The sequence below is a fragment of the Apus apus genome, chromosome 4, assembly GCF_020740795.1.
Source record: "Apus apus isolate bApuApu2 chromosome 4, bApuApu2.pri.cur, whole genome shotgun sequence".
Taxonomy (NCBI): domain Eukaryota; kingdom Metazoa; phylum Chordata; class Aves; order Apodiformes; family Apodidae; genus Apus; species Apus apus.
This window is the reverse complement of record NC_067285.1, coordinates 31,005,262-31,023,170: the sequence shown is the minus strand read 5'-3', so window position 1 is coordinate 31,023,170 and position 17,909 is coordinate 31,005,262. Positions and strand designations below refer to the sequence as shown.

General features: G+C 40.4%; 1 protein-coding gene across 1 annotated transcript; it reads left to right on the top strand.

Annotated features, from left to right (window-relative positions):
- The first annotated feature begins 269 nt into the window (after positions 1–269).
- On the top strand, positions 270–14,073 carry TMEM26 (transmembrane protein 26). The gene is made up of 6 exons (XM_051618389.1): positions 270–487; positions 3,683–3,761; positions 9,415–9,528; positions 10,006–10,226; positions 11,260–11,336; positions 13,625–14,073. Exons 1-6 carry the CDS (start codon positions 297–299, stop codon positions 14,038–14,040), a joined length of 1,098 nt encoding a protein of 365 aa, XP_051474349.1. The 5' UTR covers positions 270–296; the 3' UTR covers positions 14,041–14,073.
- The last annotated feature ends 3,836 nt before the right edge of the window (positions 14,074–17,909 follow it).

Here is a 17,909-nt window from a genome sequence, read left to right as displayed (position 1 = left end):
GAAAGCCTTTCCACCCCTGCTTTAGCGTAGGCAGCGACACTGAACACTGCACACCACTGTAGCCTGGAAGCGTGAGCTTTTTTTTCTTCCCTTTAAAAAGTTCTCAGGAAGTCTGGGGGAGGGGCAATGCTGTTTCTTTTTTGTTATAATGGGCCCCTTTGTGGGGATGGAAGAGAAGAGATCCGTGTGCCTGTGGTGCGCACGCTTCCCAGTGATTCCCAGGGTAACTTCCCAAGGCTCCTAAAAAGTGCTGGGCCCCCGCGGTGCGGGGAAGAGGGGCGGGGGGCTGGTCCGGGATGGAGTTGATGGTGCTGCTCAATGCTCTGGTTACTCGCCTGCTCTTTGTCTTGCACTCTCTCATCGGGGTCTGGAGAGTGACTGCAGTGAAGAAAGAACCCAAGTACTGGCTGCTGGCACTGCTCAATCTTCTCCTGTGCCTGGAGACAGGGCTCACCCTCAAATTTAAGCAAGGCAGAGGCTACAAATGGTGAGCATATCCCGCCGGCTCTAACCGAGTCCCTCTTATTTCTTTGCATGTACTTTGCTGCAGATGTGAGGCTGCCTTCTGCGGCTGCTGCCCGAAAGCCGTGCTCCTTGGCTTTGCTGCCAAGCTTTTGGGGGATTGCATTTTCTCCCCTGCTGCACCTGGGAGGTGGGGGGTGCAAAACTTGTAAAGCCCTGGATACTCCCTTGCCAAATCCAAAGGACTTCCCGGATGGGCAGTTTTGCAGCAGACTACTTGGGAGCCACTCTCTGTATAGTTGTGTGTATCCGTATTAACAAGTGACAAATGTGGCTGAAGTAGCTGTAGGCAAGAGGTACCTGTTCTAGAGCTGCCGATGCAGCGCGCTGGGGGAGCAGGGGCATGCGCTCCTCACTGTCGCTGGGCTCCTCCTCAGCAACACCGGCTCAGGGACTCCAGGTGCGTGGTGCTGGAGTGTCCGGGGGGGCCCGCACAGGCTATTCCATGCGGATGCCCTGCATCTCTTAACCCAGTCCACAAGGCCCTGGCTTGCACCTCCTTCCCTGGAGCTGCAGCCCCAGTGCGTGCTACTTGCAACAGTGCTAGAATCATGCTCGTGCATGAGCCAAAACTCTGTGACAAATAAAGGATGAGCAGCAACCGCTATTGCAATACAGCAAGAGTAGCTTAAATATTTGGATTTGAATTTGAGAGGCTATTCCTGAGGGGAACCCTCATACTTGATATACTGCCTGATAAATGAATTTTAAAAGTTGGTCATGGCAGAATTTGCTCAAGCACAGGGGTTTTACATCCATGTAAATAATTACTGCAGTCATCTACAGCTCAGTGCTCAGTCAGCCAAAAAAAGCTTTGTAAAAAGGAAGCGGTTGTGTAACTAATTGTTAAGACTTCATTAGTACCTTTTATTTTTTAAAAATTCAAAATGCAGGCAGGCCCTGAGACAAATCCAGGAGAGAAAAAGCCCTAAAGCGTTTAAACAATCTTACATTCCTGCCCATTGCAACCTGTGAAACTCATCATAAGAGAAGCAGAAGCAACGGTGGTGTGACAATTCATGCAAGTGTTCCATGCTCTGTATTTGAATGTAATAAAAGCAAAGATAAAGTCTGGGACACAGGAAAATTTAACAGCAGAGCTCCAAAGGCGGAATTATGTGACAGAGGCAGAGCGAGCAGACCTAGTTCACTGGGGAGAGGAAGCAGCAACAGAGACTTCATGAAGGAACACTTGTTATGGCAGCTTTTGGAAAATCCAAAGACAAATAGATACAGAAAGTTCCATTTAAGATTAATGCATGTGCTAAAAGACTGGGCTAAATTTAGCCAGAAGGAAATTTTGAAAATGGATGTGGTCCAACACTTCAAGCAGCATAGTTAAGTACATTTATAAGTAAGAACAGTAGACAAATGACCAGCATCTATTTGCTTCAGGATAACTTTCTGCTCACGTGGAAAACACACAAGTTCAGCAAAGGCAGTAGCATCTGCATTTTATAGAAACACCTCCATAGAGAACCACTGATCCAGACAATGGGCAGTCTGTGCCACAGAACTCTCCTGTGTCCAGGAGCCTCATATTCTCTCCATTCATTACTGACAGAAGACTGACTACCAGCACAAAAATTTACTTTCTCCACATATATACCATTTATTCTTGTGGGCCTGCCCATGTAATTTTTCCTATAGATTGCTCCTTCTTAAAGAAAGGCAGGGTGAAAGCCCCTAAAGTGTCCTGGCCTGATCTGGTATCATTAGCTCAGTACTGCTAACCTGCCAGCTGGATGGATTTTCATGTGCTCAAGCCCTACAGGAAATACTGTAAAATATGTTATTTCTCCCATTCAAATGTGTTCTCTCCCAAAATAACCGGACTAAAACCCCACAGAAGCACTAACTTTTTTGTTGTTTTTGTTAAAAAAGCAAACAGAAAACTTCCCCACCAAAGCAAACACCAACACCCCCTCATCCCTGGAAAAAAAATAAACCAAAAAAACCCAACCAAAATGAACCAGGACTATCTTATTTAGAGAGGATTGACTGAAACATTTAATAGCAGCTCAGTGATCCTGTCATTCTCCTCAGCAGCAAGGTTTTTTATTTTCCTCAATAGCTAAACTCCCCTGGAAAAGTCAAGATTACAAAAATAAAGGTACATTCTGGATAGGAACAAACCAAAACAAATGCAACAATAGCTTTTGACTAAAACACTGTAGCAGTTATGTATTTATAAGCAATTCAAATTCACTGCAGAATGTGCAAATGACAGGACAGAAAGAAGCAAGGAAGTATCCACTGCCCTATTCTTGACCTGTACATATACATGATGCAAATATTGAGATGCACCTCAGTAACATTGCAGTGATGCTTATTCCGTACTATGGCACAGCTAGATGGAACATCAGTGGCATCAGACTTCATTCCAACATCAAAAGGGAAAAAATTGCCAAAACAAACCCCAAGCAAAACTGTCCTGTGTTTAATAAGAAAACACCAGCAACTCTCAGAAGAATCAGTGCTTGCAAAAGGATTAATGAAACCTCTAGTACTTATGAATAAAAACTTAGCTCAAGAAGCTGAAGGTAATAAAATTTCACCATCACAAGTTACATAGGAGACTGGCAGGGAGGGAAATCCTAAAGAAATATGCAGTTGCCAGCACAAGTGGGGAGACAAGGCCAAGACCTATTTTCATTTTAGGCTGCACTAAAAAACCTCCTACTGAAGAAATGCTTGTTTTATGAAAACTGCTGTTAGATCTGCCTTTCCTGAATCAATGCACAGGATTCTGGTCAACAGCCTCTATCCCAGCATCATTCAGTGAAATGACTCCATGTATTAATTCACCTTTCATGAAGGCAGAAAGAGCATGATAGCTAGAGGCTCTTTTTTAAATTTTAAGTACAGAAAATGCAGTGATGGAAAAGTAAACAGGAAAGTGCCTTTGGTTAGTTCTTAAAAACATATTTTAAATAAACTTCCATATATAATCTTAGATAGATGTACAAATAAACCTATGATTCATAATACTGACAGCATGAGAAATTCACCAAGAATAGCAACTCTTATTTGCAGTTATGCTATTTCTTAATATCACATATGGTAGGAGGCACAAGATACTTTTCAATGCAGATGACAGGATATATGGTATTTACAACGCAATATAATATCAAGCTATTTTTTCTTTTTTTTTTTACAGGTTTTCACCAGCAATATTTTTGTATCTGATTTGCATAGTACCATCACTATGGCTACTAGAAATTCATCATGGGACTCAGGTATTTCTTAGGAGAAAAGACGGACTAGTATAAAATTGATGAATTATTTGGTGGGCTGGATTTGGGCATGTAGACAGAAGCCTGTCAGAGTCTTTTTCCAATTTTCTGTTTTATACTGGTGGATCTCCCAATACAGCTACAGCTATATCACAACTACTGTGCATTTTCTAAATATCAAAAAATGAGCCTCATTCCTAGCTAAAAATGAGACCATTTACTTCTGTCTTGGGAACTGGTGACTACAAATTTGAAAAACAGCCTGTCACCCCCAGGTTACCAGCTGGAATCTTGTTCAGGATGGTCAAATAATTTAATTTCTTTAGAGGCCTTTGTAAAATTAAGTATGAACTTCATGGCACTTACAGGCAGACATTACAACTCAAAGCGAGCCAAAAATCAAGACAGGTATCAGTAAAAGGGGTCTTAAATTACCTCATGTTTTCTGCAACCTAGGAAAATACTCAGTGTTACCACAGATAGCTGACACCGATTTGACTGTCATTGTTTATATCCTTTCTTTGTTCTTGCTGTATAGCAATTTGGGAGGGGAGGTGTCTGGATTCCTATGCAGGACTAAAACACACATTAAATTTTTTTAAGACAATTGTTGTTTCAGCAGATGGGGTCAGCTAGGGCCAGGGCAGAGCCACTGAGCCCAGCAGCTCACTGAGTGAGCCACCCCCTCATGCAAGCTCTTTTCAAGTCCCCATAGCACCTCTATGTAGGGAAAATGGGATTGTGTCTGTCCCAGCATTTGCTCATACACTGTACCTTACATCCACAGCAAAAAAGAGCCTGATAGGAACAAGAGCAAAAAGTAACAGAGGAAAATACATAAATTAGACTAAGAAGACAAAGTGCCTCATTTTCTCCTTTGGAACATTGTTAGAGCCCACAGAAGCATAATCAAATATTCAAAATTGTGTTTACACTGAAAATGCCTGAGGCTTTTTCTAAATACAGCAGCAAGAATTTATTGTCATCTTGTTTTGCCAGATCTCCTTAAACAGTCACAGACAGGTAATGGGGATATTGAGAACATTTGTCATAGTTAAATCTGGTCCAAGAAACAGGCTAATTCTGTAGTCAAAGGCAGCAGTTTATTTCCCAAAATGATGTTAGAACATGGCATACTTTGTTCTTATTGATATACTGCTACTGTGAATTAAAGAGGGAGTATATCAAGTTAACAGCTTATTTTATACCTGGAGAGATAGGAGAGAGTTCTGGAAACACACAATCTAATAGATTCAAAAACAATACCTACGGGGGGGCAGCCCTCTGAACAATTAATCTCAAACCCAGCACCCAGTCTAGTACTTCTTCTCATGCTGAAGTATTGCTGGTATTTTCCTTATTAAAATACTATCAGAATGGGTAATTATGCAATTGCTAGACCAACACATTTAATATATACACCAGCAAAACAGTGTGTAGTCTTTAAGGCAGTAGAACTTTGATCTCATGTTGAATCTTTAATAAGAAACATCAACTGCTTGTGTCAGTGCTGTTATTTAAGGCATGTGCTAATATGCAGTCTCTCTTCCCAAAGACAGAGGCAATTCTGCCCAAGTGCTGCAGAACTGGACATAAGTAATACCATTCATACATCAACAGTGAAATACTGACTGTATAGAAACTACTGCTTTGCAGTAAAGCATTCAGGGATGAAAAGGATGTTTGGGAGAGACTATAAAGTAAATTGAACTGTACTGAAAGAAAAAATTGCTGCCTGCAAAATAGAGTGGCAAGAAAATTAGAACAATTTAATCTATTAAAACCCCCAAATATTCCCTATGAATGTTGTAGAAGATCTCAGATAAACAAATACCTCTGGTACCTTTTCAAATGCCTGGTGCATTATTGTCACAGAACAGGATAACTGACCACCTTTGGCAGGGCTTACCTGACTACCAGAACTGTAGCTGATGTAGACTTCCCAGTCAGTAACAAAACACATACTTGGTAAACCTGGTAATTATTTTTAACCACCTTAATTTGAAGATTTTAATGAAATAGTGAATATTACTGCCCATTTGCTCAGCATCATTCTAAGGTGGAATTCTCTTAACAGTTAAAATTCTAGCATATCACTGTCCCAGAAGCAATCTTTGACTATTTCTTTCCTCCCATATCTATTATCTTCCTCAATTTGTAAAACAAGCTTAAGCAACCTTTTCTTATTGTTTTACATTTCAGCTTTCCTGTATGAGCAAAACGAAGCAGTCACAGTTGCTTTGAATTTCTGACATCATGCGTGTTGCCATAGTGACAGCCACGCTGTTTCCAGCAAACTGGGGAAAGCAAGTGGGGTACCTGTTGCTTTGCAGAGTGTCTGCTCTAGGGAAGGGACAGCCTCTTCCACAGCCTGCTTGAGCTGCCAGCCTCCACACACCATAACAGGATTGAGGGTACCCTGCCCTGGGGTTCAAGTGTAAACTTTACCATCTCAATGCTGAACATATTGCAGAAAGTTTTAGCTCATCTCATTTTTATTTGGCAATAATAGATTGTGAATAACATGCAAATAGAAATTTGTTGAATTAGTCCAGTGTTTCAGGACTTCCCCATGCACTGACAGTGAGCTCTCTGCAGGCCATACAATGGGACAACACCATGTCATGCAACAGTTTCCATTTTGAGTAGATGTTTTATAAATCAGAGGAATGTATGCTTCAGTCAGAAGAAACACAGGAAGTAAACTAAGCTAGAATTTATGCGAAGTGTGTACAATGTCTTCCTGTTTTATTTCTGCACAGTAAAAAAAAATATTTTTTTTTTATTTAGCTATGCATAGTCTTGAAACCCAGGAGTAAGCAGGCTCTAGCAGCAAAGCGGCAAGCCATGTCTATAAACTGTCTGTGAAACTTTGTATTCACTTTTTCCACTCACATTCCTGTTAAGTCACTGCACAGTCATAATTGACTGGGCAAATATGCCTGTAACCAACAGTCCTATTTACACACATATACATATTGAAAATAAAGGCTCTTCTCCAAACTTCCCACAGAACCACCACTCCAATCAGTACTTAATAAATCAGAGAAACAACAACAAAAAAAAATAGAACATACTTAAATTAAAAATCAGGAGGCTACTTAAATGACTAGCTTTGCAGATGCAGTTTTCCATTTCCTGCCTGCATGCAGCTGAGAAGAGAGACTGACCCAGCCCTGAGGAGAGCCCTTCAGTCAGAGTTCATTGAGCCTAGAAATAGTAACCCCCCATTCAGCTGGGGGCAGGTGCCATGGTTATATATAAGGAGTCTACAAAAGAATGATCAAGTGAATTGATTTTCTTAAAGAAGTGTTCTTTACACTGTTATGCCACAAGGAGCTTAAAAAAGCCCCCTTGCAAGCCCTGTGGAAGCTGTGGTGTGCTTTCATCCCTCCTTCCACCAGTGCCAGTTGCTGACTCCCACAGCTCCTCTGCCCAGGGTGTGGGTTAGATGGACCAGCTGCTCTGGAACGGTGACAGCCATCTGCTCTGTAGTGTTGGCATGGGGAGAGCCACCACATCTGCTGAGAGGCACCTCTACACCTTGCTACCTCATGTTTCACACTCCTGTCCTTCAGCAAGCCAATTTATTTGCTGGGAGTTACCCCAGTGTTTGGGAAGGGATTCCCACCATCCTTACACATACAGCAAATGAAGCAGGCTGCTCTATACAAATTAAGCAAATTCCTCTCTGATCAACAGGGCTTTAAAAAACAAACAAAAAATTACCAAACTGTGATGCAAAGTTTAATTCAAGTTCATGGCTCCTTTCCTCTTATCTTGCCAGACTGGGTAAAGGGGCAGAGAAGTGGGCATAAATGTAGTTGTACTGACAATCCAAAGGCTGTCAAGGTGAACTAGCCTTCCTTCTCCAGCACAAGTTAGCAGTTCCTTTGCCCTATCCAGGCTATTTGTTACAAGTTACATACTTCTCCATATTCTGGGGTGGCTACCCTAGTTATTCAGTATTTTTAGGTCATGGTCTCCCCAGCTCTGTGTCACGCTGCCTGTGGGGATTACTCAGAAAGGCTGGCTTTGACCTTGGGAGCTGGTCTACATAGGTTTTAGATTTTTTTCTATAATCAACACATAAAAAGGCTTTTCCAGGGCACCAGTTGAATTTAATTTCTGAAACATCCTCTGAACGAGCTGTTCTTTCTCTCTTGGCTGAGGGGCTAACCCTGAGAGATTAGCTCCACAAGGAGTACCAGCCACTGTGTCTCCCTGTCTCTGTGCCCAGAATGTTAGACTTCCCTCCTCCAAATGGAAATACCACTTCACCACTTTCTCCACATCTGTGTGTCAATCCTTCAGGGCTCTCACACCCATTGTCCAAACAAAGCAAGCATTCAGTTCAAAAGTCTTTATCAACAATTACAAAACCAACAAGCACTAACTTTTTTCCCAGGTTATTCAGACCACGGGAAGTTGCTCCAATTATCTACAACAAGGTCAGGCAAGAGGCACCATTTACCCAGATACTGAGCAAGGTTATCAGACACCAAGTATCAAAGTGGCATCTGAAATTTGCTAGAATGTGACATTTGCTGAAAAATGTTTCCTTTATATTGGCAGGCATTATACTGTACACAGCTGCTCAGTATGCATGAGAACACATTCTGATTGTTGCAGAAAATCACTGCTGGTGAAATAAAAAGGTGGGGGCTGCAAGAAAGAAATGCAAATTATCTGGTATTCTCTAGCACAAATAGAACAGTATAAAATATTTAATAACAACATGTTTTGATTTTCTAATTATCACTTTTTTATTACAATGAAGAGAGATGCTAAGGGACTTAAGATACATTTTAGAGCCATACCCCAATTACTCCGGGACCAGCCTTGGGGTGGAGTTAGTAAGGCAGCACTGCAGACCTCAGACAGGACACAGTCTCACTACTGGATTACTGCAGTTGATGTAAGAATACATTTTAGCCAACATATGATTTCCTAGAGCTCTGGATAATTTCTACTCTGCAGAGACAGGCAACAACACAGGCCCATTTTTCTTAATTATTCCTGAATCTCACCTCTCACATTATGAATTTCCTTGCAGAATAAGGCATAGCTAGGGCAGGGCAGGGGTGTGTGTGTGGTGTGGAGCAGAGAATACAACCTAAACTTCCTACTCCAGCTATTCATTTTAGCTTTGAGAGAAGTCACACAGAAGAACTAAATATTTTTACAGAACTTTTCCTGAATAGTAGAGACAAGAAACAAATATCCTGAGGAAAAGTTCGCATATTGAAACTGACCATGACAATTTTTTACCCCATTTTATTGCTTTAACTCAATACTGTGTAGGAAGCCCAGTACCCTGTTCTGGAGAGCTGTAAGGCAGATTACATTCAGACTGTGCTTTTAAGAGCACAAAGGTGTCACTTGCTTCATCAGCCTTCACATTTACATCCTTTTCTACAGTACAATCCTACACTTTCTTAGGGACCTGCCAGCACATCACACACTGTTCATGAGAGGTATTCCTCCCTTCTGAACAAGAGGGGAGTTTAACTCAGAGTGAGCACCTACCTTTGTAAACAGACTGAATCTCACAAATGAACTCTTTGAAGTTCAACAAAGGACTGTCTGAGCCACTGAGTGCAACTGCTCCCTATGCTGGATGTTTATGCGTGTGCAACATTTTTGTTCACAACAGTACTGTGGTAATGAGCCCGGAGCAGTTCAGGTGAACGTCAGCAACCAAGACTTCAATCAATCCAGAGACAGCAGTCATGGAAGTGAGGGAACAGATCACCACATCATTCAGACGGTGGGACAGATTTTCCTATTCCTAGTAGAGAACTTACGATATTAGTCATCAGAGAGGACTGTTGTCTCTCTTTGGGCAAGTTCCTCACACAATGATTAAAACTAAGAAAAAAAATAATTCAGAAAACCACACATTTTCTGAAACTGCATAACTATTACTGTTACAAAAAGCGAGTTGGCACTCTCCTACCATTCTCTTCCAAATCTTGGTAACTGAGTTTAGAAAGTGTCTGAGTAATGGTTCTGCAAAAAACAATGCTCAGCTTAAAAATGAGAAGCAGTACACAGAGAAAGACTTGCTATTCATTACCCAAAGTTTACATTCATGTGCCTTTTTCAAATTATGCCTGTCACATAGATATGATTTACTCTAATAAAACAAGAAGGAGAACAAAATCAGGTTCAAGGATGAATATAGTCTCTGAAGGCACTTATGTCAGTCTCCTGTGGGTACAGTATGTTATCATTATTTAAACAGGCTAAAGTCTTTGTGAATCAGCTCTCCACAATCTGTGAGACCGTATGGACACTGGCCCTCCACCAGACTTTTCTACTGCTACTAGTAGTTGGGAGATGGCTTCTACCCATTGGAGTTGAAATCACCCGGGATCAGTTGTCTCAGCTGCTTCTCATGTTTGTGGGAACAGCAGCAGATATACTCGAATTTGCTAGTGAAACCTTGGACATCGAAGATGTTCGGTAAGAACTATTTGCTGACATAAATGTCTGTAGTGCAAGATACTTGTTTCTTTGTGCAACCTGCAGCATTCAGACTAGTGGAACTGTATTTCCCACAGATAAGAGAAGGCTACGTTCAAGGGCTGTTTTCCTACTGTCACCTTTCCCCCTGTAACAGACCAATGAGCTTTGTTAGAGATTACTCATCTGTTGCCAGCAGTGAAGCATGTTGTATCCATCACAATAAAAGGGTACAGAGAGCCAAACAAGTAGTGTAACTGCCAGACAGCATCAGTTCTTACAGCTACAGGAGCTAAAACACTGGATACTTGTAAGCTTCTTTCAGGGTAATTAATTATTTTAGAAGGGCAAGGAAGCAACTAGAGTTTGCTTTAGTAATTCATCATCCAAGTGGCTTCTTTGGTTATCTCATATGTAGTTTCTTCATGGTTGAATGACAAAGTGCTCAAATGTAAAAAAGGGAATGGCATAGTCTGGTGTGAATTTCCAACATTGTGATCTACCCCTTGCAGCTCAGAGAGAGGAGCTGTGAATATCCATGATAACGAAAAAGAATCACAGAAGAGGTGCATCCTTTCTCACAAACTGGTGTTTTGTTTTGGTGTTTGTTTTTGTGTGTGTGTGTGGTTGTTTTGTTTTTTTTTATATGAAAGAAAAGGTTTTGCAGCAGGAAAAGAGGTCCTTCCCACTTGGTAGAGAAGCTCCAGGGCTTGGAAGGAGTGTTTAATCACTACAAGGTTAAAGACATTCCCTTCTTGAGCCAGAAAGTCTATTTCCATATGCTTATCATTATAATGTTAACATCAGATATTTAGTGTAGTTACACAGCTGGAATATATGACTTGAACAGCAAAAATTCTATACTAAGAAGTGCCTCTGTTCCCTTAGTCTTACATCTCAAGAACTTGGATTAATCAATCACTGTTTTGCTCAACCACCCTTTAAAAGACAGTCCAAATACTACAGGAAATATTTTTGTTATCACATAAGGAAAGTGTGTCTTCACTGTTATAACTTTTTTCCCCTCCCATAGGAAGAATTATACTCTCATAAATGCAATTCTTGCTGTATGGACCTGGAGTATGTTACAGTTTCCCCTTGATCTTGCAGGTTAGTAATTGCACATAGACAAGAAAATAAAACAGATGCTTTTAAGTTTTTGCTGGCATGTCTTGTGGCTCTGCATGTGCTACAGGCTATACCAAGGGCTTCTGGTGGAAAGCTATTCATATGGCAATGATGGTTTATGAAGAAAGCTCATTGTGGTTTCTTTTGAGGAAACATTTGTTTTTGGCTAACCTTTAACTTCCCTGATAAAACTTTCTACTCTAGCAACGTTGTACTAGAGCATCTGTTCTGGTTGCCCAGTACTGCCTTAAACTCCCCAGTGTGGACTCTCAAGACAGGGTGGGTCTTGCATGATCTTGCTACTCCAATCTGGGTAGGTTACTAGACCCTGTGGAGAGACAAGGAAGAGCACAGCCAAGAACACTGGAGAGGAGGGTATGAGAGAAGTTATCTGTTCACACAGAACAGAACCTAAAGGACCATATAAACTTGGGACTGTACATCCTTATCTTAAGCAAAAACTCCAAACATTCAGCCAGCTTGGGCAGGTACTTGTCCCTAGGCAGAAAGGGCTTCTCTACACCCCAGAAAAATAATTAAAGCCACCTCAACCATCATCTGTTCCAACCACTTTGGCCTCCAATCCCTGCAAGTTTGTGATTCAACTATAACAGTCCAAAGATACTTTATCCTCACTATCATCTGATATAAAATTGATGACTAGGTTAACATGTTGACTAAAATAATAAATTCATAATAATGAAAAGTTATTAGAGGTATTTTTCATTAGCCTTTTCTTCATGGACAGCACTAGGCTTTGTTTTCAACACCACATTTATGGAAATATTGCAGCATTTAATCTCAGCAATTCACCTCCTGAAAAAAACTAATGCAATCCCATTTCAAATTTATCACACCTAAAATTCCTGTTTCTGGTAAAACATATTCTGTTAAACATGCATAGCATTCAGAGTTTAAGAAAAAACAATACCAAAATGCACCAACAAAAAATACATCCTGTACATATCACCACCACCCAAACAAATTAAAACAATACTAAACCAATCATAGCATTAACTGAAGTATGCTGTTGTACCACTCATTTTTTTCTCTGGCTATTGCTTTCCTGCTGAATTACACGTACCAGTTAAAAAATAAGATATTGAACTCACACTACCCGGAAATTTACTATGGGTACAGGTTATTTTAGGTAGTTCTATCCATTTGCACAGTTAATGCTTTTTGTTCAAGCATCAGAATGTTTACTCACACACACAGAAAAGATGACAAAATAGGAATTTTTAGGCCCTTATTGTTTGACTATGGCAATGCAGTTAGGAGTAAACAGCAATGGCACAAAAATGTATTAAAAATTGGCTGCTCCTGAAGCTTTGCCTAATAGATTCAGCAAATTTCTAAAACCTGCAACTCATTTTCCACTCAAGTCTTCCCCCCACCCCCAGCATTGACTCCAACAATAGAATTCTTTTGGTAAGACAAAATCTTTGGCGGTTGTTCCTGCATTGCAGTAGCTATGTGTTTTTTTAAACTAATACAATCCTACTTCTTGAGAGACAGGTTAAGTAAGCTACTTGCTTTTTCATAAGAGGCAGCTGTATTAATCACACACAAACCCCTCTCATGATCCTTCTCTAAACACCACACCACACCAAGCATTCTAGTCCACCATCACTTTAATAGCCAAGGGGAACACATCCATGCAAGTTCCAACAGTTGCATGCAATTACATTCCCAGAAAGCTAACAAAGAGTAACTCTGACTCAAGTCCTACATGGCAAGCAATGACCACAGTTTCTTTCTATCCATAATGCTTGATATTGCCCTGCATTGACATGGTTTGTTCTTACTACAATGTATGAAAAAGGCAATGGCTATCTGGTGATCTTTTAAAAGCCAGGTATTAGACACGCTAGAACAAATTGAAGTGCTACAGCTCAGGCTGTTCCCATTCAAAATGGTAGGTAATTTTTCTTAAATACGTATAGTAGCCTAGCCTGTTGATTTAACAGAAAAGTGTCTGGGGAAGTCGTTACAGCAGATTAGGTGAACTACTTCTGCTTCTTGTGTATAAATTCCAATAGCTTTGTGGGAGAGGAAAGGGAAGTGGTTTTTGGTCCTGTCCATCAGGCCACATAAGTGCCCACTTAATATGAGTTTAGCATAGAACAGAGGCCAGAAATTTAATATACTTCATATTGAATTGTTGAAAGCATTTATAATCCAGGGTACCCTGGATTATAACTGCCCTTTAAGACAACCATAGCTCAATTTTAAAGAGTTGTTTTAACATAGCTGTGTTTTATTTCCAGTACAGCACATTGGCTGCAAACCAACTGCATCGACTAGGCGGATCCCCAGCCTGCTGCTGTGCAGGTACAGCGCAGAACTCTGGAACATCTGGGTCAGCCTTTTCATACAGGACGGTCCCTTCTTCATTGTGCGTTCCATTCTGATGGGCCACTTCAGAATATTCAACCAAATGCTGGTGTTTTTCACAGCTAAAAACATCTTGGTTGTGACTCTACAATTGTATCGGTTGGCAGTGATAATGTTAGACTTTCGTGCCACCATTCTGCAGAAGAGCAGGAAAGGAGAAGTCAGCTGTTGCCCATGTGAGCATTATGAAGCTCACATTCATACTACCACTGACCAAGATACCGAAATGAAAGAGTTTGTTGCTTTTCCTCCAAAGGAGGAATCCCAAGCTACATCAGAAGAGAAGTGAGCAGTTAGTGACTTGAAAGGCTGCATTTCCCACAGTTTCTTCAGAAGGACTAAGCCTATTTCTATGATCAAACATCTCAAGTGCCTAAGTCATCTCTTCCATCAAGAAACCAGTAATTTTTTCTCAATTGTAGGGGAAATTTCTGAAGCAAATTCATAGAAATGGGACTTATTTTTATCCATTTGTATGATCAGTTTTGACTAGTTCTCTATTATATTATACACAGGGATTTTGTAGCCATAGTTTGTAGTAGCAAGGAAGGTTTGGCACACTAACAAAGTTGGTTATTCTCTTTGGTGGTTCTGTGCCAACATATGTACTCGCATGTATTTGAATAGAGGACAAGCCTGTCCAGTATGGGAAGCATTTAGCTCCACTGGAGTGATCTGGCACACTGAATAACATGTACAGGGGCAACTTCAGCAGCAAAAACTAGCCGACACGCAAGAAAAGGGGGATGACAGATTTTGGCTGTGACTGTGACATCTAAACATTGTTCATTCAAGAAGTTTTAGAAAATAATCTTCAAATGTTACCTCATCCTTGGCTGGGTTCAGTTAAAAACTATGCAACACCATGAAACTGCATACACAAGACTGTATATCTTAGGACCTGCATGGTCTGAACAACCTAAACCTTACAAATAAAGAAAATAAAGGAATAAAGAGCAGCCCCACAGATCATTAGAGGACAACTGCATGTTTCACAGGCATTTTCTACAGAGGTGCTAGCCTTTCTATTTCTACCAGTCAGAACAGAAAAAAAAGAACAAGGTTCAATAAGTAACCTGAGAGATTGTCTGGTCTGTTGAGAGCCATGGGGCATTTTTAAGAAATGGCTAATAATTATTAATTTGCTAGTTTGACTTTTGGAGTGAACATAGGACCCAATTTATTTCTCCAAACACACTTTGTATCAGTGTAATATAATTGACTTTGCTGGGCTTAGCCTAAAGTAGCTGAAAGTAAATGATTTTTGAAATTCTGCCTAAAAATCATTCTCACAGAAAATGGCAGGAGCTTTTACATATTTCTGCATCCATTCTAGAAGAGTGCAGAAGAGCATATACAAAAAAAATCTAGCACATATCAAGTAACCTAGTCAAGGTAATTTCCCTTCATAAAAATTCCCAATTAAACCTTCATTCCTAAAGCCTCCAGTATCTACAGAGGTAATCTGGTCTGGAAAATGCATAAAAGTGTCTCTGCACTGCAGCAGTCATATGCTTATTTATCCATACCTGGAAAAGGAATGGCAAGTTTATTCTTTAAAAAATTAATCTGATTTAAAATTCTAACCCCCAAATATGTGAACCTGTGTTTATATGAGAGCTGCCACTGCTCTATGCAGGATCAGACCCTTCCATTACGAAGAAAATATGCACATCCACAAAGAAGGAAGTCTCAGATATTTCAGTCCTTTCTAACATTTATACTATAGTAATAATGTGGAACACCTCCTGCTCTTATTTTGGGCCTTCTTCCAGCTAAAATTAAAAAAACCCAATCATTCACCATAGCATTGTGAGGCAGACATATGGATAGGGGAATGAAACTTCATTTGGGATCTTAATTCGAGTCTAGAGGTAAAACAGCTAGAGTGCTGCTGCTAACCAGCTGTGCTGTCAAAAACCTTTCACATCAGGGTGAATTTAGAATCCATTGGTAGAGCTGCAAGACATCTTTCCTTGTTGATGCAAGCCAGGACTACTCACATTCATTTTGAGTTTACCACTTGCTGATATAGTAATTATCCTGTTACAAGTATTCTTGCTAATTAATTTGGAGTGTACTGAGATTGCTAGAACATCATTCTAAATTCATCAGCACAAAAATTGCAGGATGTACTTTTTAAAACTTGCTGTCTGTTTAAAGGGCTTAGTTCAGCCACAAATTGCCTACCAGGCTCAGCCTGCAGCAAATGCAAGATCCCTTGGGGTCAGAAATACAGAGACTCGTTACAGCAGGAATATTTTACAGAGAACTATATTGTCTGGTCTCCAGGCTGTTCCATTTTAAACAGCAGTAAAGTTTCTAATCAGATTTACTGTGAGAAGAACTCACTCCAATGCTAGGTTTTTACTACTAGATCCCATCCACTCACAGACCAAACAGGATAGATCCTCTCTCATGCATATGACAGAATAGTTTTGGACTTCCCTTTACCTCCCTGCTATCAGGGCTGAGGACAAACAGATTGCTTAAAAGCTGAAGAAAACCCAAACAGACAAATTGCTTAAATGGGTGGTAGTCTACCTCCCCACCTGTGTGCAGGGGGGAGTCACATACCCCAGGTAGCAACAGAAATGGTGCAGTTAAAAAGTCTAGTAGCTTGCATATTTCGTCACAGCAGCAAACCCCAGCTGCAAGGCCTCTTCACCTTCCTCCTGAATTTATTTTTTTTTTTAAACAAGGGCTACAGCTGTTTTTCCAGCAGGCTGAGTCAGCTGAATCAGCAGCTGGGCCTGGGCAGCCCTTGTGCCACCCTGCAGCACTGCAGAGCTTTGCACTAGGCAGGCGGTAGAAAGTGTTTTCTTGAAGCTCTGCCAGCATCTGTGGTGTATATAAAGAACAGCTGATGTCACACTTGCTATTCAGGAAAAGCTGCAGTAAACTTTCAGATAGGGAAAATTCAAGCCTTCAAAATGGAAGGATTTCAGAACATTCACTTGAACCATTATTTACTCTAGTCAGGAGAATTACATTACTAAATATCTTCTGCAAACAGATATCTAGTCATTTACTGTTATTTATCCTGGTTGTTCCTGCCTTGTCCTTTCAGATTATTCCATATTAAACCTCCCTAAAATGTTTTGCCACTTGTCTTTTCCTGAGCTAAAATGTATTCCTCCTTTCCTTTGGACATTGGCTCAAATAAGATCATAGCCCTGAGCCTGAAAAGAAAAAAAACAACAACCATGATTTTATTGCGTTTCTGTTGGTATTTGTACTGTACTATGTCCTCTGCGACCATGTGGAAATGGAAGAAAATGTGCAATTACTTTTAAAAAATCCAACTGTATTTTTCAAATAAAAGGCATTTACCTCAGGCATAGCTGCCAATTTATTATGTGCGAGCTGACTGTTATATGTTCCCATTAATTATATCTTCCACGTGCTGCTTTTCCTTTCCATCCTTCGTAAGTTAATTACCAGATTCTGACTGCAGCCATTGTTTTCAAAACTCACAGGAACTGCAGTGAATTCTACTATATTCTAAACAGGTTTATCTTTATTAAGTATCTTTGCCTCCAAAGCATAATCCCAGAGAGGATGTGTTTAGTACCTACACACAGGATGCATTTTACAGATGCCCACAAAAACATACGTGCGTTTAGAATCCCATACACACCTGGAATGCCCAAAACATACAGATTTTATTTCTGTTAAGTGCAAGAGATTGCTGATGAAAACTGCAGATGCCTGTAATACACTTACAGAAATATCTAAAGATTACAAATACACTAAAGTTTAGGGCTCTAATATTATGCATATGATACTCTCTGGATAATATTTTTTTAAAAAAAGTCTAAGTTCCCTGGAATACACTCTTTCCATGCAGGTTTCCTTGGTTCAATTAGACCTAATCAATTGTTATTTCCCCACTCAAAAAGAACATTAGAGTAGAACACTTGCTTCTAAAACTGCACAAGGCTGTTTCTCTGATTCTGTGCCAACAGAAAATAGGCAAGCCGTGAAATCACTGGTTGAGAAGCCCATAGCCCTCTGGTCTTTGGGTTCAATTCTCTATCTTTTTCCATGCTGTTGAGTGAGGAAGGAACCCTGTCTTTCCTTTTTTGAGGAAGGAAAATAGGCTGTTTCCAATCTGTAATGAGGCAGCAATAAAAAGAGGCCATGATGGCAGAAGTA

Coding starts and splice junctions, on each gene's coding strand:
- TMEM26 (XM_051618389.1), top strand. CDS start 297: ATGGAGTTGATGGTGCTGCTCAATGCTCTGGTTACTCGCCTGCTCTTT. Junction 3,762..9,414: donor AAATTCATCATGGGACTCAG/GTATTTCTTAGG, acceptor TGTTCACAACAG/TACTGTGGTAATGAGCCCGG. Junction 10,227..11,259: donor TTGGACATCGAAGATGTTCG/GTAAGAACTATT, acceptor CCCCTCCCATAG/GAAGAATTATACTCTCATAA.